Consider the following 21325-nt stretch of genomic DNA (forward strand, 5'->3'; position numbering starts at 1 on the left):
GGCAGGGTTACAATATCCTTTGACGTATGCACATCCTGGTTTATTTACATGGAATGGTAACAACTAAATATCGAATCACAAGCATAAATATATAACAACAATGATGCTTGCATACAACAAATGACATAGATATTAGCCTATATGAAAATTATTATGGACTGGGGTCAACAAAAAATACAAGATTGCTATAAATAATCAAACCCTACGAAGGACAGCTTTGGCATTTTCCTCTCAATGCAACAGACAAACTTGAGACCATGCAACTGTCTCTCTGGTGAACGGGTACCATACATCTCCAATTTATTAATTTTGTTCAATAAACCTGAAAAATGCTGCAGGCACGAGGCTTAAAAACCTTCCATATTTCCCCTAATAAGTCTAGCAGTGGGAACGAGCCAATGTATGAGTTCTGCAATCCCTCCATAAGTTAAGTACCTTAATCAATTAGCCACTTTTTAGTTTGAGCTTCCTATTAGATGTTAAATGGTGAGGCACATAAAGCCTTCCTGCTTTCTAATCACAGAGATTCCCTTAGTTTATGAGCCATGGGATCTTATATTAGCCTAGTAACACAGTAGTTTAGTTACGCTCACACTGTGGCTTGACATTGGAGTCAGGTGAGCCATTGTGCCAGAATACAATATAAGAAAGCCTAATAGTTATTTTACTTTTTGTGCAAGTTTGGGTACTGGTAATGTGTTCCTTGTTTATAAAACATGGTTAAATTTCCGTGTCACTGCTGCCATCCGGTAGACCGCGACTGAGCGAAGACATGATGGAGTTTATCCAGCTTTCTTACTTCACTATTCATTATGAAAGGCCGACAATAGTAGGTTTGATGAGCACAAAGGTCTGAGCTGGCCCTATATAATTTACAATTTAATGGATGAGGAGGCTGAAGAAACCTCACTGATTTAACTACATCATACAGAGGAAGCAAAGCTCTTCCTGCAGCAGAAGCTCACCGGAGTTAGGCCTTCTTAATGTATAATGAAGTCAAGGAGGTGAAACCACTACTCTGCCGCAAACTCTCCTGACACCTCTTTAATGAATAAACCCCAATGTCCCCCGAAATCAATAGGCTAGTGACTCGGAAGACAGTTCGCAGCATGCCTGAGATCTGCATTAGCCTTAATTTCTGCTACTACCAAAGCACCAAGTATCACTTCTTTGTCCTACACTCAGTAGGGACTTCACTAAGGATATGACCCACTTTGCACCACTAGTATGACTCCCTAGCCAGCATTTTTCGCATCTAAGTAGAGTTATTCAGTCGAGGATACAATTCACGCTTTCCATCTGCAGAAACAGTTAATCATTTTATATGCGATACATTAAAAAAACCTAAACTATAGCAAAAAAAATGAATTTTTGATTTAGTAATCACAAAAAATGACAGCAGCTTTCTTCTAGCCTCTGTCCTTTAGTTAATAGACTATCCTATTCCCTATTTTATACCTGCCTTCCATTAAGAATGAGGTTGCTATGCAACCAACAAGAAGCCTTTCTCCTACTTAGAATTCCCATTTATGGCAGAAGGAGAGCCATTCTACATACGATATATCCACTGGAAAAAGAAAAAAAAAGAAAACCAATGTATTTGCTGAATGTGTCATTTACATCTATTTCTACCCAAAGACAACCACAGCTAATCACTTGGTTTTATTATATATATATAATAAATATCTGATTATTTTTATGGCGTCATAATAGAACCTGTGTTTTCTCTATTAATCAAGCAATCAGAGGCTATTTTACACCTTGGGAATCGGGAAATAAAAATGCTCTCTGTGAAACTGGATGTTAGTGCGGAACAAGAATAGTAGAGAAGTAGGACAATGAAACAATGAGAAATATAAAAAGATCAAGTTCTCCCCCAAGTGGCTGCACCGTTTAAAAGCAAAGCCAAAGGAAACCAATAATACTGAATACACGGTCTATAGAGTCGCGTTCCTAAAATCCCATAGACGGCAGTGTTTTAGCAGCAGCTCACGATTTAGGCAATATTAGATACACGCTAGCATTTAATCTTAATTCCAAATATTAAACGTTCAGACAGACATAAATTGGGGATTTACCGGTAATATTATAAAATTCACAGCATTTTGCATTTCCTTTATGTTAGCAGATCTCTGTTGCTAACAAAAAAGCATATTTTGTGCTGTCCTTAAGGCAAAAACAAAAAATCAGGGGATACCCCATCCTCCTTTACTGTTTTTACAGCATACAAATTGGTGCATTGCATCGTTTTAGTTAAAATAGGAGACTGCCTCTTACTGAAACGGGAAGTGTAAGCAGGAGGCATACTCCACGGACATGCTCGGTAGCACCCCCATTCTGTTCATTAGGGGCTGTGCTCCCATTGGAGTTGGGGTGCCAGGGTATAAGCAGCCAAAACGTTACTTGCAAAACATGTGTTCACATTGATTTCGGTGAGCGCTACTGAGTATGTGCAAGAAGTGTACTTATGCAGTGGAGGCCGCTGGGGGAGGAGTTAAATCAGACAGAAGTATCATTTTTTAGCTCCAGTAATTAGAGACTACATGCATCAGTTCGTATACTTTTGTAACCATCTCGGACTATAATCAGTAAGTACTTTCCTAACCATATAAAACATTATATTAAATTATCAGCCTGCATACACCAGATATATAATATACCCTATTGGCACTTTTTCCCACCACTTTAAGTCTTTAAAGTGGGGGTGCGGGTTATATTCGGGGTCTAGCGCACGACGCCCGGGACATGCATTTCCGGGCGCCAGGCAGGCAGCAGGGTTAGGATACAGATGCCCCGCAGCGGTGCAGGGGACCCGCATTCTACTCTCGGATACGCTCAGACAGCCTCCCCTGCCAGCACTTTCACGGGGGGGGGGGGTGGCGGCACGGGAGGTTGTTAAAGCACATCGTGCAGACGTGCCGGCAGCGGAGGTTGTTTACCCGCATCGCCGCAGCCGGTGAGCGTCCGCACGATGCATTTTACCTCTGCCCCCAAGACTTACCAGAGCAGACTCCCGGGTGTCTTGCGGTGCCGGCGGGGGTCGTCATCTACGCAATACGCGTATACAACTTCCGGTGCTGGCACATCCGCTGAGTGCCGGCACCGGAAGTTGTTTACGCGTATTGCGTAGATGTCCCCCGCCGGCCCCGCAAGACACCCGGGAGTCTGCTCTGGTAAATCGGGGGGGGCAGAGTGACAGCATATCTCGGGGTGGGGGGAGAAGGACAGTGGCAGCATATCTCGGGGGGGGCAGAGTGGCAGCATATCTCGGGGGGGGACAGAGTGGCAGCATATCTCGGGGGGGGGGACAGAGTGACAGCATGTCTATTAAAAAAACTTTTTCTTTAAAAAAGCACCAAACTTTTAGGGTGCGGCCTATATACGGGGGCGGCCTATATCCGAGCCAATACGGTATATACCTATGATTCCATTGACTTCACTTAGTGTATGGAATATGTTCCGTGGTATTTGCTTGGTCTAGCACAGGCTTCGGAGGCCACAAACAGGACACAATTTGGATATCTCAGCTTGAGTACAGGCATCTTAAAAAAAGAGAAGATACACAAAATTGTTGGTCTGTTTGTGTCCCTCAAGCATCTGCGCTGAGCCACTGGTCTACACCATATACTCCTTAAGGAACAGTAATGGATTGTCCAAGTTATATGTTTTTCATTGAAAACCAGTATCTTAAGCAGACATCTGGCCCAGCAATTTGTGTTACAGCTCAACAATGGAAATATGCAGAAATTTTTGAGATTAATCACGCTCTGTTATTACTGCCATTCACAATTACTATAAAATGTCTATTCTGCAAGAAAAAAACGTTACTATGAAATTAAATTCCTGCCTAACAAGAGAAAATGATGTATATGTTTTGAGAATTACATTTTCTGGTAATTCAGTTTTCAAATGAGAAAGGGTTTGAAATCTGATAGCAGTACTGGTATGCGATAGTATCACAAATGTAATTCACTTGCAAATGAAACCGGGTTTGGTGTCATCACAAGCTGGACAGGACAATACATTTTGAGATCAATTTCCCCGTTATCTGCATGTGTGACGGCACCCACTGCTTGGTCGATTCACTTTAAAAAAGTTAATGTTTTGATCATGAATACCCTACATCACTGTATAAAATTATTGCTTACAAAGGCAGCGGATAGTTTCCAGCATTTCAAATGGCCAAAGACGGACATCTTTCTTTTAGGGGTTTGGATGGAGGCGCACCTAGGGGACTTTTTATGTGACTGTTACCAATAAAGAGTAGGCTGTTGGGTTTTATACCTGGCCACTAATCAAACTGGATCTTCCATATTTATGATTTACAGTGCCAGATTATTACAAGAAGAAAGATCAACAGAATGAAAAGAATGTGTACGTAAATACGATTGAAAGATACTTAATGCTATTGCCTCCTTCCAGTCTGTTAGCGCCATTTAAAAAAAATATACACACAAGCTTCCTGCTGACTGATTTCTTCATCAGTTATTACAAATATTAAAATAAGCAACCAATTGGAGGAGAGTTAAACATATTGTCGTGTTTTATGCTCTACTGATTAGTGTGTATCAGCGCCACTATCCTTCACCCATCTCCAATATCATCAACCTCATTAAACTTATTTCTATATGAGGTCTCGTTAATAATGTGAGGAACATGGAGGCACTGAAATGACAAGACGTCATCGCTGGTAGAGTTTAGGGAGCTTCTTATCCACTAGGGATCTTATACTCTACACACCTGTCACACACTGGCTCTGCTTTGATTAGAGGGAGTACTAGTACTCACTAAGAGTCATTAATTCTGGTCCAGATGTTACCGGTATAGTACTGTCCACGGTACTCGATGGTGCTGGAGAGTTTGTTTCCATACTGTATATGACATAAAAAAAGACAGGGGTGTTGCATTAACAAAGAAGCTTGACACGAGTGACATGAGATTGGGTGATAATACCATCTATTATTCAGCTGACAATTTGGTTAATACAATACAATTAATAATAATAATAATAATAATGACATCCTTCAGCTATGGAAACAGAAGAAAATCATTAACTGAAACTTATATTACACCTAAGCCTGTGGCCCTTTGACTTTACCCCATGACCTCTTGCTTTAGCACATCTCTATAAAACACACTTTATTATGGTACTTTATTTAAACCTTTAAATGTAGCTACAAATCTTCAGACTATTTAGTCTTTCCTGGATTTTTTCTCATGTGAACTACGTACCCAGGGGACGGCTGGCACAATAAAGCCCCCCCTCCCCGTGCAACACTAACACACAGTAATACACACCGACACACACAATTACTCTGTTAATTAGTATGTCCTCAGGAAAGCTCGTACATGGTGCAAGCACCCAAGGGTCATGTGACGCTGGCTTATGTGACCCCACTGAGGTTCTGCCATGGACCAGTCCTGTTTGGAGAATCTGCAGTATGACTTCTATCCTCTCTCTGCCACAAATGTCACTTGTAATTCTGCTCACATTTCCAACATTCGTAATATAGCCTGAATAATTTTAAAGGGACAGTTCACGGTAAAACGATAATGTAAAGGAGTCACAGCTTTCATATGCATTAAAGTGCATATGATGGCCCAAGAGTCGCTTTAAGTGATTTACAAATAAAGACTGTGAAGTCCATTTGTCGTTGCTGTCTGTATAGATTATATTGGGGCTTTGTATTTTCATATCCACTTTGTATCATTTTGAACTTAAAATGTTCCAAAAGATCAAAGGTTTGTTTTTATTAGTCCCTTAGGTTTCATCTGTTGTGACTATTCTAGAATTTGTTTTGTCGGGTTTGGTTTTGGTTTTGTGTATTTTTCTGTATAAGAACAGTGCATTTCACACTGTTAGATTCTGCTTTATTAAATCCCTGCCTAATGGAGTATCTTCTAAACATTAGAGATGAATCACCTCAATAGTCACAGAAAATTAGAAGGAGATGAGTGTTTTTCTCTACTCCGTTCCTCTGTAAGTTCGATGCAGGGGAAGATGTACTTAAGGGGGTATGACATCTAAACGGAGCTATGTCAAAAAACATACTGCAGAGATACAGAAACCATAATCAATGGGTACAATGTATATTTTGGAGGCATTTAAAATAGAAGTTTTCATGAGTTTATATTTAAATGTTTAAAAAGCTATAAAATATTCATATCATAGCATCAAGTACCTGTATTGGATGTTTGATCCCCGCTGAGCCAGCTCTACTGCAAGCGTGGCACTGACGTTATCATCTCCGAATGGCAAATTATCCAATGTGGAATCTATGGGTTTAGACGTAAAGCAGCTTTAACAAGGAGTAAAAAAGACATTGTCTACTCTTAGAAATATATTTATTAATCCACATCAGGCCCCAGAGTCATGTTTAGCAATTGTTGTGTACTTATATATAAAATATATGGTGGCTGGTAGATGTGACATTGATCTAACTAGCTAGACATACCCAGCTCCGGTATATCATAAAACGGCCAGGTATTAACACGATCAAACACATTAACGAGGAAGAAGGAGGTCAGTGAAGCAGGTACAAAGTGACCGAAATCTATTACCGTCACGTCAACGCGGGTTATAGAAGTAGTTCATCCTAATTCAATTGTAACTAATATTTGTATTAAGGCTCTAAAGATTTAACCTTAGTAAGTCATTGAAGGGAACGTCATCTCAAAGCACAATGTTCATCAACATCAGACGGTTAGTACATTACATAATTTACATAAATTAAAGGCACCACACAAAGGTGTTTTCCCTGCCAACACCATACCAGACAGCCCTATGAAAACCAATGCCCGAATCCTGCCATGTTCGTAAAATGTGGCTATTTTCACATATATTCAAAAGTCAGAGGACCCAGTAATGCGGAGGATAAAAGGACACAGGCATGTTTCTAAAGCAATATATTTCATACACCAGCTGGGCTCTTCACATGATTGTACACTTTAAATAATTGAACAAAGGCAAAGTGGAAAAACCAAATGAAAGGAGTCTTTTCTTGTTCCATATGAGAACAGAAACCACAAAGAGGGGCTTATTTATATAGGTTTTAAAGTGCACGATTCTTGTGCTTGGGTTGCATTCAGGTTGTGATCGACAGGCAAGTACACTATGTGCTGAGCAGCAGACGCCATCGCAGAATTCATTAAATATATGAGGGATTCGGGCTATCACACTCGAAGTTAATACATCACAGAGGGTGATGAGTTCCATTCAAGTCGCTGAAGTAGACCCCAAAGATATGGGTAATGTTTAAGTCATGGGATGGTAATTCGCCTAACCTGACTTTTTATACTTTCTGCAACTTGGACAGCTTTTTCCAACTTACCTGAATGAGGGTAGGAACCAGCGGCGTTTACAGGAAACAGAACATCCGCATTATTGTTCAGGACTTGTAAGGGCGCCCAGCGGCTTACTTCAGCGGTTTCTGCACTCCCTATAGGCGTCCTATAAAACAGGAGAACAATTACTAAACCTTATAGAATCTAAAACATCTCCAAATGTCAACTCCACGACTCCGCTATGTGTTATAAAGAACCCTGCATGATGCGCCGTTAACATGTGAACATATCGTAAAAGCTTGCTCGTTTTAAAAATGCATTAAACAGAGAGAGAGAGAGAGAGAGAGAGAGAGAGCTAGAGATAGATAGATAGATAGATAGATGGATAGATATAATTGGGCTCCTATGTGGTTGTCACTGAAAGAGATAATAGGTTGTTCTATACTTTATACTTTGACAATATCGCGGCAGCTCTAGGAATCTGACATTTGGAATATGTATATATGACAAAAGAAACCAAGTTCTCAGACTCTTCCTGTCTTAAGGTATGAAAGGTCCTGATGGCGACGCACAACAAAGAGAGCAACACCGAGACAAGCCCACGGGTACAATCTGAGGCAAAGCGGCAAATACCGAGACATCGGAGCGAGAGAGACGGCACCGAGCGACCCAGACACCCAGAAAGCCACAGAATCCGTTTGAAGCAACAGCCAATTTATAGCCGAATACAACTGGATTTAACAAGCAGACTCCTGAAACATTGTGACAACATAAAAAAACCGCTGGGTTTGCCTAATTTTAGTGCCTGGCAACCGTTGGTTTTACTCATCAAGAGGAAACAGATGCACTTTAATTCAGATTATTATATATTATGATATACAATGATGTATAATGATTATTATTCTATTACTCTCCCAGCGAGCCGGTTAATGGTTTTATTTTTAAATATGATGTTCAGAAGCTACCAATCTAGCCGGGGCATGAGGTTAAAGAGAGCAGGTGGACTCTCAGCAGCTTTAGATGAGGTCAGTGAAGTCATAGCATCTCAGAATTTCACTTTCACATCACCGAAGGGGATTCCCGGCTGCCATGAATAGTAGAATTGCGTAAATAAGAGATCTTATTGCCTCGCTCTTTAGAAGAGAAGTACTGCTATTTCCGAATCAGTAAAACGTGTGATCTTACTATTATGGCCAACATAATTCACCCTAGCGGGAGAAGCCTCGCTCGGAAACGCATCTCAGCCTTCCGATTTTATATTGCACCCGTTTTTTGTGACATTTTTTTTCTTCAACATCACAAAACAGTAAAAAATACATGTATTAGGCTTTCATGGCAGCGAGAAGACCTTAATATTCTTTAGCAAACAAAGAGGAACGATTCATTCATAATTAAAGTTACTGCAGCGACACGGCAAGAATAAAAATACTTGGCAGAAGAGAGCAGGATTTAATCTATGGATAAATGAAATATTATTTTATTTAGATTTACCTGCTTTTTCAGCATATAGGTATATTTGAATAACATGCTTCGCAATACATCACCATTCTAAGCTACTGCAGCGCACACACGTCTCTTTCTCAATATTGTACAGTGCTATGGAATATGATGCCGCTATATAAATCAATAAATAATGATATTCTAGCTCCCAACCAGCTCACTGAGCGCAACGCAACTTACATAACATTATGTGGATTTAGCCCAATCCTTATATTTCTCATTGTGTATGTTAGCTTGAAATTTGATTTTAACCCCTTCTCTACTGGGGCTCTTTAGTACAACTACCATGCTTTTTTTTTTTACCATACGTGGGCTTAACCCCTTCACAACACAATCACAATGCATTGTTGTCCTTAAGGGGTTAATAAAGATTTCCCTTTTCTACACCAGTTACATAGAAACATAGAATGTGACGGCAGATAAGATCCATTCAGCCCATCTAGTCTGTCCATTTGTCCTGATTTAAAGACTCAGACCTTAATCACGATTACAATCAGAATAACGGTGTGCCTGTCCCATGCATGTGTACATTCCCTTACTGTAATAGTCTCAACCACTTCTGGTGGGAGGCTGTTCCGTTCATCTACCACACTCTCAGTAAAGTAAAACTTCCTCCGTTAAAAATAAAGCCTACTAGAATATAAAAAATGAACATCAATACAGTGGAACATCAATTAAGCTGAGATGTGGCACCTTGTCAGAAGGAAAGATAATGGAAGTAAATGCATAAACATCTTAAAATCTACCATATGGAATGTTAAAAATGTTAATAAAACATATGGGCAGGTTTTTTACTCACTACTTCGTAATGTCACCTTTTTTAGGTGACTTACCAGCTTTCACACAAAACATGAGGGAGAATTACTTTGAAATATATTTATATAAATGAGCTTGTGATGTGACTATTAGGGTGATCACAGATACACACGTTTTGTCAGTATATAGGAACGACTACCTGTTACTACTTTACTAACATCAAAATTAAATTATATATTATATGTAGAACATTTAGTTTGACTTGACTGAAGAATATGTGGAATTTTATGCCACAAAGGAAACAATACAAGGCGTGTGTATCGTAGCTCTCCATACTAGTCCCTTGCTGCAGTTCATCGCTCTCGCAGGTCTCACCCTGTACTTCAGCAGTAATATCAGATCCATGCTCAGGACGGGGTGATTAGCACTGGCGTACAAATAAAAAAGCTCTACACCCATGCGATGCTTTTCATTCTAATCATGGAATGTGTTGCTAACCTTCCCACTAACACTCTGTATTAAAAGCAGGCCATCGCCATTACTAAAATTCAACCAATTAGCAAGGGTTATTCCCGAGACATTCTACTCCTGATCCTATTCCCATTTGCTAGATATTATTACAATCACCACTGTCTGCTCTTGAGGCTCCATCTAGCACTAGCCAGCCCTGGATATTTAAATACTGGTTAAGCCTCTCTCACATTAAGGGTATTTCCCCCGACATGTTCTATCCACTTATTATACGTCTTCTCCTGCATTAATGCTGGTTCCCACATGCTCTTCCCCAGTTTTATACCCTCTTATCTAATTACGCCACTCAAAACTCCACTTACTCCTACCTCACTGCCAGGCCCGCCTTGCAAACTGGAGAGATGTTGGGGGCTACTTACTTTAATGTGTGGCCACGGCCTGGGTATAAGTTGCCGTAAGAGCCACCAACATCATTTAGAGGCTGCTGGCCTTTAAGTGCCAAGTCCTCTTTTATTTCCTAGTCCAGACCAGCTCACTTAGGATATATGATACCATTTTAAAAAGTAGAGACACTACGACGGCATTTTTTAGTGCAATAACCACAGGGTCATAAAACGGAAAAAAAAGACACAGCAGAGGTCATGTCAAAACTCACCCTTCGGAAGCAGCATTCTCAGCTCTTATTGCTTTTCCGATTATTTGTGGCTCATACGCATCATAATCATCGATGTCTTCATCATCAATGCTTTTCACATCCAGCTTCTGAGAGGCAATATCTCCATTAACACACGGTAAATCGGTTTGCCACGAAGCTCCAGTGAATTCCTTGTCAGACATATTCAATTCAAACTGAGCTTCAAAGTGAGGTAAAGGAGCAGACAATCTGTCAGAGTTTTCCTCTGAACTCTCCATGCTACTCATGGGCTTCTTTGAAACTCCCTCCATATTTGAATTTTCTTCTTCCCCTTCATCATCAAATGAGATGATATTTGACACTTTCTTCTTCTTTTTTCGATCTTTTTTCATCTTCCCGTCTATGAGAAACAGAGCACGGCACATTACTTTCTGGAGCTTACTTAAAATACTTTTCCTTAATAAAGGCTGGCTGCTCGGAATATTAATGTAGATAGATAGCCATCATATTTAATAATGAACGGGTAAAGATATACCCCGCACAGCTTAAAGAATGAATCTCGCTGCCAAATCTTCTACCTCTGATGTCTCACCTGAAGTAACGCTTCTGGAGAGTACCGGAAGAGGATCAGAGTCCTGCTCTTGTTTGATCAGAATTGACACGGCAGAAGATGCTGTTATTTCACGAAGGAGACTGCTGACACCTTGGGTAGACTCCTTGAGTAACGACGTGACATTCTGAGTAGATTCTTTCAGAAGGTCGGTGACTGTAGGGGTACTTTTTGCTTGACCATTCAGATCTTTGTTATCAATGTTGATTGCAAAAAGTATTGAATTTAAACCTTTGTAGACAAAAAACATATAACAAGTATCAAGTATATATCAAGTATGCATTCGCACAAGACAATAAACAGCTTTTTTTGATTTGGCCCCACCATTAGACTAGGCGAGGCGGACTTCAGTGCAAGTCTAAATCTAAAATAAATCATGACATATAAAGCACAAAAAAACTTACGATCTTTTTTTAGCAAATTATAGAACCTTTAACAAACATTTTAACATTATTACAAAATGACTCCAAAGTTAATTAAAAAATAAACCATATCATCAGATAATCAACACTTTGTTTCCGTATACCGTATACATTCCTTAAGGCTAACACTCACTGGAATCTTGTGATTTTTGTCCTAACACCAATATTTAAAAATAAAATTAAAAACAGAAAAGGTTTTATCTAGAAAGTATATGGCTTGAGAAATGTGTTTATGATAATAAAACAAGTTAACTGACTTCTTAAAAAATTAAGAAATAAAACTTGTTCCTAACTTATTTCTGGATTTTTTTGTGCAATGAATTGAAATTTTTTTGTAACAAAGAACAGGGGCATGCTTTCCAGTCATAGATAACACTATCAATGGTTTCATGTGGCTCAATACGTCCCTCAAATTATGTAAAAAAACAAAAAGTGCTGTGTTTCGTACATAATAATACTGTATTTTCACTGTAACTGGTTATAACAAGGGTAAACGCATCCTACAAGTTACAAACGTTACCCAAATACAACCAACAAGCTCATAACTTTGGCTATTATTCCATTCTTGAAATTAAAACCTTGTGTCTTAAGGTGTCTTATGAACCATGCAGTATCTATTCTGAGACATACAGCCTTCATTTAAGTAAATACATTATTAATATTTTCAAAAATATATATATAGGTATCTGTATGAATCTTTGATTAGGCTTACCAGCTGCCATGTTAGGAAGCATGCTGGAACGTTCTTCATCCAACAGGAATGACCAGTCTTCATAGTAGAAACTGAAAAGAAGACAGATGGAGGCGTTATCGTCTAACTTTAGCTATGTTATACCATGTAAATATAGGGTGTTAAACTACAGGAATTCCTAGTTTACATAATATAATGTTTTCAGACAGCTGCATATTAGCCATTTGTAGTTTTCGCTCTGTTATCTGAGGCCAGCCTACAAGTCAAACACCCCGATCATTGTGGTAAACAATAGCGTGGCTCAGTATTAATCACCCATCTAGTTACTGTGACTAATGAACGTTTATAAAGGAACAGACTGTATTAGCATTACCATGAATAGTCAGCTCAGTGTGTTTGGGGAGTGTACCTAGAGTATTTAAGTGGATCCTATATTTGGGACCCTCCATCCCCCACACTCTTTACTTACTCACGCACTCTCTCACACAACCTCTCATACACTCACAGCTCTGCTTCTTATTTTGCCTCTTCTGCTTTCTTCATCCTCTTCCCAGTGTCCTCTTTCTTCTTTCTCTTCTCCATGAACCAGGCCTCCCAGAGCACTTCTGAAAATGGGTGGAGTCTCTGGGCCCACCCACTCACCCAATTGGAGGAAAGGAGGTGAGGCTGTCTCCATGGCTCTACCCTTTTGCAGAAGTACTCAGAGAGGCCAGAATAACGAAGACTGATTTGCGGAATAAGAGAAATGTTTCTCCACCTCTCCACGAATCCATCAGCATCCCAGAGTATTTCCGCTAAAGGCCACTCACTGGGAGAAGCGCAAGAATACAGAAGAAAGACGAACAAGAAGAGGCAAGAGAAGAAGTAGAGCTGGGGAGAAGGTAGGGCGACATTGAGAGAGAGGGAATTTCCAGGAACAACTGACAACAACGGCAGCCTCCAGGTCTTCAGTTTATTGGCGCAAAATTAAATGCCAACCTACATCACATTTCTATGGTACTTTCTATTTAAATATTATTAGTTGCAAATATTATTAATAAATACATGCCTTTCACTCCAGTGACCCGTCAACTTAAACCAACATTTAAAATAAAAAGAAGTCATATTATTCTCGATTATTGTTCAGTCCACATTGGAGACACAACTTATATTAGAAAGATACTTTCTGTGTCTACCAAACTGAAGCTGCCCAGAATTTATAAAGGTGAAGGATGCATATTCCAAAAGAGCCCTCAGGGCTGCGCTTTACATGTGCCGGTCAGTAATATGATAAGATGATAAATGCCCTGGAAAGCCCTGATAACCAAGTGTGTTTAGTACTACAAGGAGTCACGAAAAGCAGACCTCTGATCTCCGAACCAAACCTCCCTCTAAACGGCAAACATAAGAAAACAATGGTGGATCGACAATATTGGAAAACAATGAAGACCGTGTTCTAGCTATGTCAAGCAGTATCACCTAAGCCTATTGGGATCTCCAAGCAGCATGTGTACATAACGCTCTAAGGAATGCTCATTTAAGGCACATCGCAGCCAGGCACGACCTCTCCCGATGTCTGTAGTGATGTTTTTCAAAGAGTAGAACCTCTGAAGCTCATGTTTATTGAGGATTTCTTTCACGTACACCCAAAACGCTGGGTCTGAAAAATGAAAACATTCCCATGTTAAGTGGACCTTGTTTGTCTGGATCATTGGTCTTGATTATTACATTTTTTTTACATCTTGTTTAAAAAGTTGACAAATACAGTTTTTTTTTTGTTTTTTTTTGTTTTTTACAGTTAGTGGATGGTACATTATTTCAACAGGGAAAATGTGCACAGTAAAGATATATCGGAGGTATTCTGTAAATTCATATATTTTTCTATTTACGTAAAAACACATGCAGATTAATTTTTTGGCTTTTTATGGGTTTTTTTTTTAAAAAAAAGCATCAGGAACTCTTTAATGGTATTAATAGGTAACAGTCTCGCTTTAAAACAATGGTAAGCATTACGTTTTAAAATGGTGGGAGTCTCAACTGAAAAACTTGAATTTCAACCGCGGTTCCTTTTTGAGTTTTGTTGAAACAAAGTAAACCGTTTCATTATGAGGTCCACTTTCGTTTAGTGAAATATATTTTTGAATATTTGCTAAATATATTTTCTAAAAGAATATTGCTCTCAACAAATGATCTCAAGAAATGCTGAACAATCTTCACAATGATCTTTATAGAAAAAGATTTTCCAAGTGATTTAAATCAAACAAAAAACAAAAAAAACAAAAGGTGAAAAAAAAATAAGACTATTTTATGGCTTTGCGTTTCCTCGTTTGTTCTAACATAGTTTGGCAAAAATTGTTTCTCAAGCTTTTATGAGATCATTGCTGAATAAAGCATTTACCGATTTACCTGCTGAGCCTTTAAAAATACCCTGTTTTGTGGAAATAATATATTTCATTATCGTATATGACGGCTTGGGAGACTGCAGCTAATAACCCGTGATAACGGCAATGATGTAAAAGGTATTGTTACTTGTAATTAATTATATTTTTTCTGAAGTTTGACATTATTTGCATATATTAAAAATCTCACTAATAATCTATAGATGTTAGAAAAATACGGGATATATCCGAGTGTTTGCCTCTTTAAATTGTTGTATTAGTACCATGGCTACGGACTAGTAGTGAGATATAGTGAACTTTTTGTTACCACCCTAATTATTGCCTTTTCTTTTATTTGTGGTTGCTGGGAGGACTGGAAATGAACTGGTTTGATATTAACGCATGCAGTGATATCTTTCGGATAAATCGGAGATGTTCATGTTATGTGCTGTTTCACCTGTTGCATTCTTGTATGTGTTGATCCATAAACCAGGGATTAATTCCTGATAAACATTGCATTTTATGTCATGATTTACTTTGATGTTTTTCTGTTTTATTTCGTGGTGATATAATATCTCATTTTGAATTACACATTTTGGTGTGATCTGAATATTGGTTTTGCCTATTTTATCTCATTAATATCCCTAACAACACGTACCACAGTGGTATTGCGCAACAGTCACCTCCAATGGTTTTACCACCACTAAAAATTAATTATGAAGATTACCTACACATTTTGCTATTTTTTTCTGTGTTTTTTTTGTTGTTTTTATTCAGAGAGACATTTGGCATAAATATGTCTATGCGGTATATAGTGATAAACACATATTAATACAATTAGAGTATAGGGTAAGGGTGGTCCAGGGGATACTAACTTTGATGCTTCAGTAAGGAGCAAGGAGACCTTTATTCTTCTGCTCATTGACAGATATGCTTTAAGCAAGTCTGGCAATTATTTTTTTTACAATTTTATGCATTAGTATACACTACCGTTCAAAAGTTTGGGGTCACTTAGAAATGTCCTTGTTTTTGAAAGATAAGCAAAATTTGCTCAATAAAATAACATGAAATGGATCAAAAATGCAGCCTAGATGTTGTTAATTTTGTAAATGACTATTGTAGCTGGAAACAGCTGATTTTTAATGGAATATCTTCATAGGCGTACAGAGGCCCTTTATCACTCCCATCACTCCTCTCTTCCAATGGCACGTTGTGTTCACTGATCCAAGTTTAAGTGTAAAAGGCTAATTGATTGTTAGAAAACCCTTTTGCAAACATGTTACAGCCAGAAATGTCCTTGTTTTCCATGAAAACCGCTACGTGACCCCAAACATTTGAACAGCAGGGTACATCTGATGCATTCACGATCAATGCCTTCACTACATTATTATTTACGGCTACACGATTGCCAGTAGATTCATATACGTAGCAACATTTCTTAAGCGCGCTTACTAAAATACATGGTTGTCTATGGCAGAGCTAATCAAGTCCAAGCACATTATTCTATATTCTAGAAAAGTATGATGAGGGTTCTCCTTTAAGTACGCAATAAATTCTGGTAGGCACTTTAGCGAAACAACTGAATAAAGTGCTTCGGAAACAAACCATGCTAACTCCACACAGAGGAACTGTCAAAACATAATTAGACAGACTGGTGATAATAGCTGGTTACCTGTCTCTGTTTTACTTGCGAACCCCGCTGCCTGTTTGATTGCCGCTGCTGTTAATGCTAATCCTCTGCTCCTTTTCAGGCCATGCTGCAACACAGCTTCAAACTGAGCGCACAGGCAAATAACTCTGCAACCAAACAAACACTTAATTAGAGATCTGCAAGGCGAGCATAATAAACACGTCTTCTTTCGCAGATGAAAAGGTGAAAGGGGGCAGGATTGTTTCTTACAGCACGCCGGCACACGCTTGGCTTCTGAATCGGATTCATTATGTTCAGACTTAGGTGCTGACTGCATTATTTCCATACAATAAACCGGGCGCGCCTTTTCAATAAGAACTAGGCGAATAATTTTACTGCCAGAAAGGCATGCGGAACGTTGGCTAGAGTAGAAACATTTCAATGCATAAAGGGATCCAATAAAGTACAGGGGGGAAGTTTATTTCAAAGGAGGAGAGATGTTAGAAGAAGAGGTCACAATCTGAAACAAGAGGGTCACAGGTTTAGATGTAATGTAGTGAACTTTTACTTTACTGAGAGGGTGGTAGATAAGTGGAACAGCCTCCCTGAAGTGGTAAAGGCTAATACAGTGACGAGATTTAAACATGCATGGAGTATGCCTGAAGCTATCCCAAGTCTAAGACGAGACCAACGACTAAGGATTTTGGTCTACGTTTTGTGCAAAAGTTGTATGGTGAAGAAACCGCACAGTGGTCTGCAGTGATTATCATTGCGTGCTATTTTATTTCTCACTAATTTGGAAAAGCAGGTATTCATTCAAATCTTTTATTTATGTAGCAAGAAGGTAGAGGGTCGCCCAGAAGGCAGCGGGTCCCCGGAAGACCGTTCAGTAGGTCTGTGACTCTCCGCAAGGCTTTAACCTGTAACAGACGTTGTGTGTATATTCTAGGGCTGCAACAACTAATCGATAAAATCAATGATAATCGATAATGAAATTCGTTGGCAACGAATTTCATTATCGATTAGTTGAATCGATTTTTATCGATTATAAAATGAGGGTTTTTTCAGAGCAAATGCTCTGGAGGGGTGTTATAATCCGTTTAGTGTGACTCACAGGAGTCACAGCAGCAGTTGCTACTTACAGTTCCTCCCTGCAGTCACTGCCGATTGGCCCGCCCACTTCCTTTTTCCAGTCCCTCCCTGCAATCGCTGCTGGAGAAAGAAAGGGGCGGGGCCAATCGGCAGTGACTACAGGGAGGGACAGGGAGTAAGAAAGGGGTGGAGCCAAATGGCCGATTGGCTCCGCCCATTTCCTTACCATGGTTGTGACACTCCTCTGAGTATAAAATTAATATTTGGGCTGCTGAAAGTTAGGGGAGGTGGGGGTTAATTTAGGGGCAGTTATAGTTAATGGGGTGTTTAGGGTTAACTTAGGGGCAGTTATAGTTAATGGGGTGTTTAGGGTTAACTTAGGGGCAGTTATTGTTAATGGGGTGTTTAGGGTTAATTTAGGGACAGTTATAGTTAATGGGGTGTTTAGGGTTAATTTAGGGGCAGTTATAGTTAATGGGGTGTTTAGGGTTAATTTAGGGGCAGTTATAGTTAATGGGGTGTTTAGGGTTAATTTAGGGGCAGTGGTGATTGATGGGGTATTTAGGGTTAATTTAGGGGCAGTTGTGGTTGATGGGGTGTTTATGGTTAATTTAGGGGCAGTTGTGGTTGATGGGGTGTTAAGGGTTAATTTAGGGGCAGTTATAGTTAATGGGTTAATTTAGGGTCAGTTGTGGTTGATGGGGTCTTCAGGGTTAATTTAGGGGCAGTTGTGGTTAATGGGGTCTTCTCTTCAGGATTAATTTAATGCTGAGGACTGAGGGTTAATTTAATAAGGTTAATTTAAGGTGCAGTTAGAGGTAAAGGGGGGCAAATTGAGGGGAATCTAAATCCTGGAGGGAGTGAAGATTAACCCTGTATTTATTTATAAAAGTATTGTGTCTGTGAACGGGTCTGCAAACCTATGAGTGCACTATGGCATATCAGGGGGGTATACGGCATACCTGGGGAGGACGGAGTGACATATCTGGGGGTATAAGGCATATAGGGTATATAAGGTATGTGGGGAGGGCAATGTGGCATGTCTGGGAGGGCAGTGTGGCAAGCCTGGGCTCAAATATGCATAACTGGGGGGCAGGTTGGGGAAATAAAAACAAGAAAAAAATGTTATTCTGCCGTTTGTTTTTAACATCCTATGTTACTTTATTAAATAATTTAAAATAAATGAAAAATTTAATTTTTTTATCCAATTAATCGATTAATCGAAAAAATAATCGGCCAACTAATCGATTATGAAAATAATCGTTAGTTGCAGCCCTAGTATATTCTTTACTGAACAACCCAAAAAACCTCTGGAATCTGTGCGGGAAAAATCAGAATTTCATAATAGTTGTAGTTAGGGACCTTAATGTGGGTATATAATATTAAATAAGTTAAACACTCATTTCCTATGACATCTCTGAGCTACAGAGATCCTTCAAAATGCACTCTGTTTCCTCATTAAGTCAATGCATGCAAATACTAAATTTATATGGCAAAAAATCATAAGGCATCGGTTTAATAAGCAGGCTTGCACATATATTAATTGTATATAACACAAGGATCGCCGGCCAAAATGAACAGATGGGTTGGTTTTCTGGATGTCCAGAAATCTCCTTGGAACACATTTTACCTGCTATCGGAATCTGAAGCAATTTCTTTGCGTCCTCCGAATCGAATCTGGCACTACAAATCAAAATTCACACGCGTGTTACAAAATCTAGTGTCACAGCGGCAATTATTTAAAATAATACCAGTAACTATATTATTGACTCATGAGACGTATGAAACGACAGTGTTTATATTTGGGCAGATGCAGTGAAGTTGGTTTCTGGCTGGGCATCTTAGATTTATCAGATTCATAGCATTCCCCCACTAACCACTTGAACTCGCTTGAAGCCTATCCATGAACACTTCAAAGCAAACTTTGAGCTAAGCCCGACGACAAGTTCTCCCTACGCTGAGCTCCTGCTTAAATCAACTTGGACCACGCTCCAACCTCACCTGCTTTACTGAATCCAACAATCTCTCCATGAGACACTGTCTTCTCACGTCATTGCTCTGTGATCCTAAAATCAAAGTGGAAGATCAATCAGTTCTTGTAGTCTTAATTAATTTCAGCAATGATCAACAAAAATGAACAAAACCTTTAAAGACTGTACGGTTCGAAACAGCATACCATGCCATGCCCCTAAAACTGAACAGGATGGGTCCCAAAACAGTTTACATATTTAAATCTGCAAATTGTTTGGCACACCTGACCACGTACACCTGATCATAGTTTTCTAAGAAGGACCACAGAGAAATATGGGTTGGAGCAGAAGCTATGGAATCAATCATGTAACACATATAAGATGTAACATATAACATATAACATGTGTAAAAAATAAAAAGGACCACCTTCCTAATAACTGATCTTAAGTCCTTATACCCTTTAATTCAAAGAAAAGCGACTTGAGTGAACCTGAAAACAACCCGTCATATTGCATTTTGGAGTTGAAAATCTACTCAACGGCACCACATGTCCTTTGAGTGACACGCTAGTCATCATATGTACTTTGATGCATATGATAGCTGAATGCCCACTTTGAATTTTTGTGGTGCCCCTTTTCCAAATCTGTGTGTGCGGGGGGTTGCAGAATAAAGCAATCCCTCCCAAGGAACACAGGTAACAAGCGTTGTACTGCCTTTCGGGCAAGTGAACTGTGGTCTGGTGCCCATCGGCATCGTTTCCGTGTAAACCCTTGGAGGCCGGTATCCAGCTGAAGGCCATGCATACAGAACTTCCCATTTTAATATCCAGTCCAAACCAGCAGAAACGGAACCCTTTCTTATTTCAGAGGGTTAAGGAGAAGGAAGAACGGGGAACAGGTGACCAATTCAGCCAACTGGAGGATTAGGCAATGAGCCCACTAACGTAGTATTTACACTCGCAGGGATAAGTACATACAGCCAGGTTAAACTTAATAACATGCAGGTGCCTAATAGCGACGCCATCGTCTACCGTCTTTCTGTCTGGTCTGTTACAATTCCCTTTTTTAGCTAAAGCACAATTCTTGTTTTTTTAATTAAGGTTTTATATGTTAAATACAGAAGATCCGCATATGGTACAGATAGACAATGCTAGCAATAGTATATTTAACAAAGCTGTAATTTGTCCATTACCCTACCAAAGCCCTACACCTGTCATCGCAGCTCTCATCAAAACCTCATCAGCTGTTGCGACTATTCCAGTAACTTCCATAACATCAGTCCAATCATGGGCAGCAACTAGGGTGACCGCGTCGGCCATGTTTTCCAGGACACATATAATTTTGACATATTGCTAACCAGCTCAGATAAAATGCTGCCCTGCAGTATGTGGAATGTATAATCTTATCGAAGGAGACCAATTAGTCAGATATACATCTGGGCTGGCCAGCAATATGTAAACATTATATGTGCATAACTGGGAACTCTCCGGGTCTGCCTGGAGATTGCCAGGTGAAGCACCGCTTCTCCGGGTCAAGACCAGAATCCTCCGGGTCCCGGGGTCTTGACACGCCCCAGCTCCCCGCTCATTTAAATGGGGGTGTTTCCACTGACATCAGCGGGAGCGCCCACCGACGTCAGGGGGAACCCCCACAAGACCACCCACTGACATCAGTGAGTAGTCCTGGCAGCGTCCCGCAAGGGAAGACTCTGGGTAGCTGGAGCCCAGAAGTTTCCAGGTATGTATATGTGTCCTGGAAAACATGGCTGATGTGGTCACCCTACCAGCAACAACAGCAACTTAAGAAACATACGATAAATCCTCAAGGTTTCAACATTTTTATTCCTCTGTATTTTGTAGATGACATCAATATTGTTAAAATATTCCACAAAGTTCCAAATCCTGATTT

General features: G+C 39.6%; 1 protein-coding gene across 1 annotated transcript in view; it reads right to left on the reverse strand.

Annotated features, from left to right (window-relative positions):
* The window catches only part of LOC149278299 (sorting nexin-29-like), a 181406-nt gene extending 160670 nt beyond the window's left edge, over window positions 1–20736 (reverse strand). The window contains exons 1-11 of the mRNA XM_089502141.1: window positions 20615–20736; window positions 19449–19518; window positions 19078–19130; window positions 16398–16522; window positions 13827–14007; window positions 12390–12460; window positions 11238–11486; window positions 10667–11045; window positions 7332–7450; window positions 6183–6276; window positions 4789–4871 (exon numbers count right to left, since the gene is read on the reverse strand). Coding sequence (XP_089358267.1) covers window positions 4789–4871; window positions 6183–6276; window positions 7332–7450; window positions 10667–11045; window positions 11238–11486; window positions 12390–12460; window positions 13827–14007; window positions 16398–16522; window positions 19078–19130; window positions 19449–19518; window positions 20615–20736 — 1546 coding nt within the window. The remainder of the gene's footprint in view (window positions 1–4788; window positions 4872–6182; window positions 6277–7331; window positions 7451–10666; window positions 11046–11237; window positions 11487–12389; window positions 12461–13826; window positions 14008–16397; window positions 16523–19077; window positions 19131–19448; window positions 19519–20614) is intronic.
* Window positions 20737–21325: the final 589 nt, after the last annotated feature.

The sequence above is a fragment of the Sceloporus occidentalis genome, unplaced genomic scaffold (genome assembly GCF_023333645.1).
Source record: "Sceloporus occidentalis isolate IW3139 unplaced genomic scaffold, rSceOcc1.0.p SCAF_195, whole genome shotgun sequence".
NCBI lineage: Eukaryota > Metazoa > Chordata > Lepidosauria > Squamata > Phrynosomatidae > Sceloporus > Sceloporus occidentalis.